At 36.4% G+C, this 4,550-nt stretch overlaps 1 protein-coding gene across 1 annotated transcript; it reads left to right on the top strand.

The window, feature by feature from the left end:
- Positions 1–1,830: 1,830 nt before the first annotated feature.
- LOC109159425 (putative receptor-like protein kinase At3g47110) lies at positions 1,831–3,867 on the top strand. The gene is made up of 2 exons (XM_019307538.1): positions 1,831–3,649; positions 3,763–3,867. Exons 1-2 carry the CDS (start codon positions 1,835–1,837, stop codon positions 3,865–3,867), a joined length of 1,920 nt encoding a protein of 639 aa, XP_019163083.1. The 5' UTR covers positions 1,831–1,834.
- Positions 3,868–4,550: the final 683 nt, after the last annotated feature.

Here is a 4,550-nt window from a genome sequence, read left to right on the forward strand (position 1 = left end):
GATTGGACGCCTATGTGATCGTCCCCCAGACGTAGATACACACTGTATCGAACTGGGTAAACATCTTGTGTGTTGGCGTGTTTTGTTATCTCTTTCTTTTATATTTACCGTGGTTTATCTTACTGACTGATCTCATCAACAAATCAGTCAATCGAATTCGTCAGTCTAAATCCAGTAAACTTGACTAAGAATGAGGAAATGCAAAATTACAAATGTACTAATTGAGAGGGAGCATACTTATTTGGATCAGGGACGGAACCAGGAATTATGTTGAGGGGCGGGGGGGGGGGGGGGGGGGGGGGGGGGGGGGGGCGAAATAGGGACGGATTCAGAAATTTTTTCCAGTAAAGGCGAAACATTAAAATAAAAGAGATATTTAAAAAAAAAAATTACCTAAGAAATATAGTTGTAAATATTATTGGATATGAACAAAAAAAAACGCATCGAAACTTTATAAAAATATTCATAACAAAATATGAAACATAATTAATTTGATAAAATAATTTGAATATATATGTGTGTGTGTATTAAATATTTAAAAAGCTATTAAAAAAACTGTAAAATTATATTGACACCCATAAGATTCGAACTTCTGAACTTTAGTATAACTAAAAACATGCTCTACCAACTAATCTAACTCATTTCTTATTAACAATTAACATTTTTTATATACTAATACTCAAACATGTACTATATATATACATATATACATACAAAGATTATATATGGGATGGGGGTGGGGTGGGGGGGGGGGCAACTGACCCCCCTGCCCCCCCCCCCCCCCCCCTTTGGCTCCGTCCATGATTTGGATTATCTTTATTTGGATTATCCTATTATTCGGATTATCTCATATGGATTATCATATTATTTGGATCATCATATTATTTGGATTATCTTGTTGATGAGATTGATTATTTTACCATCTTCGTGGTGAATTCTATTGTGACATGGGTTGAATATGGAGATTATTGATATGGATGATAAGTGATGCATGGATGAGATATGGATATTACTCGTGATAATAGATGTTGAATTGGAACCTGCCCATGCCTTAGATAAATCGGGCACTCCGTCAGCTCATAGTCCTACCCACTAATGATGATCACCTTTGGCCCTCATTTGACAAAAAAGGGGGAGTATATCTTTTTTTTTTTTTTTGTTTTGTTTGACAGATCATGTGTTTTATTCATTGTAAGCAAATATACTTAGTGGCTATTTTTGTTAATAAAGATTATTTTTTTTTCTTTAAAAGCCTATTAGTATATTTGTAAGTATATTTTGTCAACTAATTGCCAAAGGGGGAGAATGTAAGTGTAAAATGTTACACATTTAAAACCCACTTAAGTTGGCTTAAATTAGTTGTCAAAATGGTCCAGTGTCTGTGTCAGGTTGAGTCTGGATCAGCGCCTACTCTAGTCCAGTGTCAGCGCCAGGATGCAGTCCAGGATCAGCTCCAGGAAGTAATCCAGAAGAAGTGAAACTCATTCAAACATTTATTTTGGTCAAGACCCTACTTCCATGGTTTTTTAAATCAGGAGATGCAGCTTAATTTGAGGAATTGAAGGCTGCATTTTTTCATACCAAAGAGGTTTCATATCATCACTATAAAATGCTACTTTGTTAAGCATTAATGTTGAAGATTCAAGGATTAAAATTATGCATATCATTCCTCAAATCCTCCACTGGGTTTTCTATCAATATATTTGCGTGTTGAAGGTTTCTCAACTGGTTCAAGTTGTGCTGAAGATAGCCTGCACGTCAAACCCATCAAGTGGTTTCTGAAAACCCCAAGTGCACTCAGTATAATAAATTAAGTTTGTATCTTCTCCACAAAATGAGCTCCTCCCTATTTTGTTTTTATGCCATATTTGCCTTCATCTGCAAAGCTTCCTTCTCCCTGCCCGGAAATGTTTCTGATCACCAAGCATTGCTTTCATTCAAGGCCAACATGATCGGAGATTCTCTTCGATCATGGAATGAGTCTACCCATTTCTGTAATTGGGTTGGAATAAGTTGTGGTCGCAAACACCAACGAGTTGTAACAATCCATTTGAAGTCGAGCAACCTTCAAGGCTCTTTGTCCCCTGCAATTGGAAACTTGAGTTTTCTTAGAGAGTTGTGGCTAAACAACAACACTCTATCAGGTATAATTCCTAAAGAGATGGGTAGACTTAGAAGATTAAGTATGTTGGTTCTGGAAAGTAATGTATTTTCAGGTGAAATTCCAAAAAACCTTTCACATTGTGTTAGTCTAACATATTTTTATTTGGGAAAGAATAATCTAACGGGTACATTTCCTTTGGAGTTTCGATCACTGTCCAAACTTGAGTACCTTGGGGTTTTCAGAAACCACTTGATGGGAGAGATACCTGCTTACATCGGCAATTTTTCATCACTCAAGGTACTTTCTTTCGGTGAAAATAATTTAAAGGGAAAAATTCCTACATCTTTTGGAAGCCTGCAGATACTTTTTAAACTTTTAGTATACACTAACTACCTGACTTCTACGATTCCCATATCCATTTTCAATCTGTCATCATTGGAAGATTTTGATGTACAAGAAACCAAACTTGAGGGATATCTTCCTACAAATTTAGGCTCTACCCTTCCAAATCTAAAGTATTTTCATATTGGTTATAATCTTTTAAGAGGACGACTTCCTATCTCAATGTCAAATGCCACAGCACTGTGGCTTTTTGATGTTCGTCATAATGATTTTTATGGAGGGGTACCGTCATTTAATGGACTTAAAAGACTACAATTTCTTTCACTTTATGACAATCTGCTTGGTAATGGAAAATCCACTGATTTGGATTTCATGTCATCTCTTCTCAATAGTACTGCTACATTAGGGACCCTGTATCTTGCTTATTGCAATTTTGGAGGGGTTTTGCCCAGATTCATAGCAAACTTTTCAAATCTTGAGGATCTTCAATTACATGAAAATGTCATAGGAGGATATCTTCCAAGTGAAATTCATCTTCTTGTTAACTTACAATGCCTAAGCTTATCAGAAAACCAGCTAGGCGGTACTATTCCAAGCTCATGGGGAAGCCTTCAACAACTCATTGGTTTATACCTTGAAGGAAACAAATTGTTTGGTGAGATTCCAATTTCATTGGGAAATCTGTCCATTCTTAGTGAGCTTTTCCTACAATTCAATGAGTTGCAAGGTAGTATACCGATAAGTTTTGAAAATTTTAAGTATTTGTTAGCATTAGATCTTTCCAGAAACAAATTCCAAGGAAATTTTCCCAAACTTATCTTTACATCACTTGTGTATTTAGACCTCTCTCACAATCACTTTACAGGTCCTCTTCCTGTAGAGATTGGTGGGTTCAAAAATTTGCTGTCACTGAACCTCTCAAACAACATGTTCTTAGGCACACTTCCAAGTACCATTGGTGCACTGAGTAGCTTGATTGAACTCAACATCAGTCATAATCTATTCCATGGATTTATCCTTCCTTCTTTCAGTTCTTTAAAAAGCCTAGAAATTTTAGATCTATCTTGTAATAACCTCACAGGAAAAATACCAGAATTTCTAGGTGAACTTCAGTACTTGAAGCGGTTGAATTTATCATTTAACCATTTGGAAGGCGAGATACCTACAGAAGGGATTTTTAAACACAAGGCTGAAGTTGAGCTTGTTGGTAACAACCTTTGTGGTGGTATTCCACAATTTGGGTTGCCAACATGCCCAAGAGAAGGAGAAAGACAACATCTATCCCATATTCAAAAGTTGGCAATTTTGATTTTGAGTGGGACTTTGATTCTGCTGATAATTGCGGCTCTCATTGTGTTCATTTACAAGAAGAAGAAAAAGCAGCCTTTAACGTTGGATGCAACGACAGAGCTCATGCCTAAGTTGTCATATTGGAGTATTCAGAAGGCAACTAATGAATTTTCTAAATCAAGCATAATTGGTTGTGGAAAATTCATGAGCACTGTTTACAAAGGCATTCTTGATGGTAGTTTGGGAATTGTTGCAATTAAAGTGTTCAAGCTTCAAGTGAGAGGAGCATCCAAGAGCTTTTTGGTGGAATGTGAAGCATTGAGGCAAATTAGGCACCGAAACTTGGTAAAAGTTTTGACCACTTGTTGTAGCATCGACCATGAGGGTAATGACTTCTTGGCCATTGTCTATGAGTATATGATCAATGGTAGTCTGGACAATTGGTTGCACAATCACTCAAAAGACACAAGAGAGAATAATGATTCAAAGAGTTTGAACTTGTTACAGAGGGTAAATATCGCAATTGATGTGGCGAATGCACTTGATTATCTTCATAATCAATTGGAGACAGGTTTAGTGCATTGTGATTTGAAGCCAAGCAATATTTTGTTGGATGGAGACTTAGTTGCTCACGTGGCTGATTTTGGAATAGCAAAGTTTCTTCCCTCGGAAGTTACACTTGCTTCTTCATCTAACCAAGTGAGTTCATCTTTAGGAATTAAAGGGACTTTTGGATATGCAGCTCCAGGTAGACTATTCTTCTTGAAACTTTTAATATAGAATCACTTCTAATTGAACATAAAAATTTTAAAAG

This window comes from Ipomoea nil, unplaced genomic scaffold, assembly GCF_001879475.1.
Source record: "Ipomoea nil cultivar Tokyo-kokei standard unplaced genomic scaffold, Asagao_1.1 scaffold2827, whole genome shotgun sequence".
Taxonomy (NCBI): Eukaryota; Viridiplantae; Streptophyta; class Magnoliopsida; order Solanales; family Convolvulaceae; genus Ipomoea; species Ipomoea nil.

Excerpts from the sequence above, each read along its gene's own strand:
- LOC109159425 (XM_019307538.1), top strand. The coding sequence starts at position 1,835 with ATGAGCTCCTCCCTATTTTGTTTTTATGCCATATTTGCCTTCATCTGC. Across the intron at positions 3,650-3,762 it reads ACAAGGCTGAAGTTGAGCTT|TGGGACTTTGATTCTGCTGA; the intron begins GTTGGTAACAAC and ends TTTGATTTTGAG.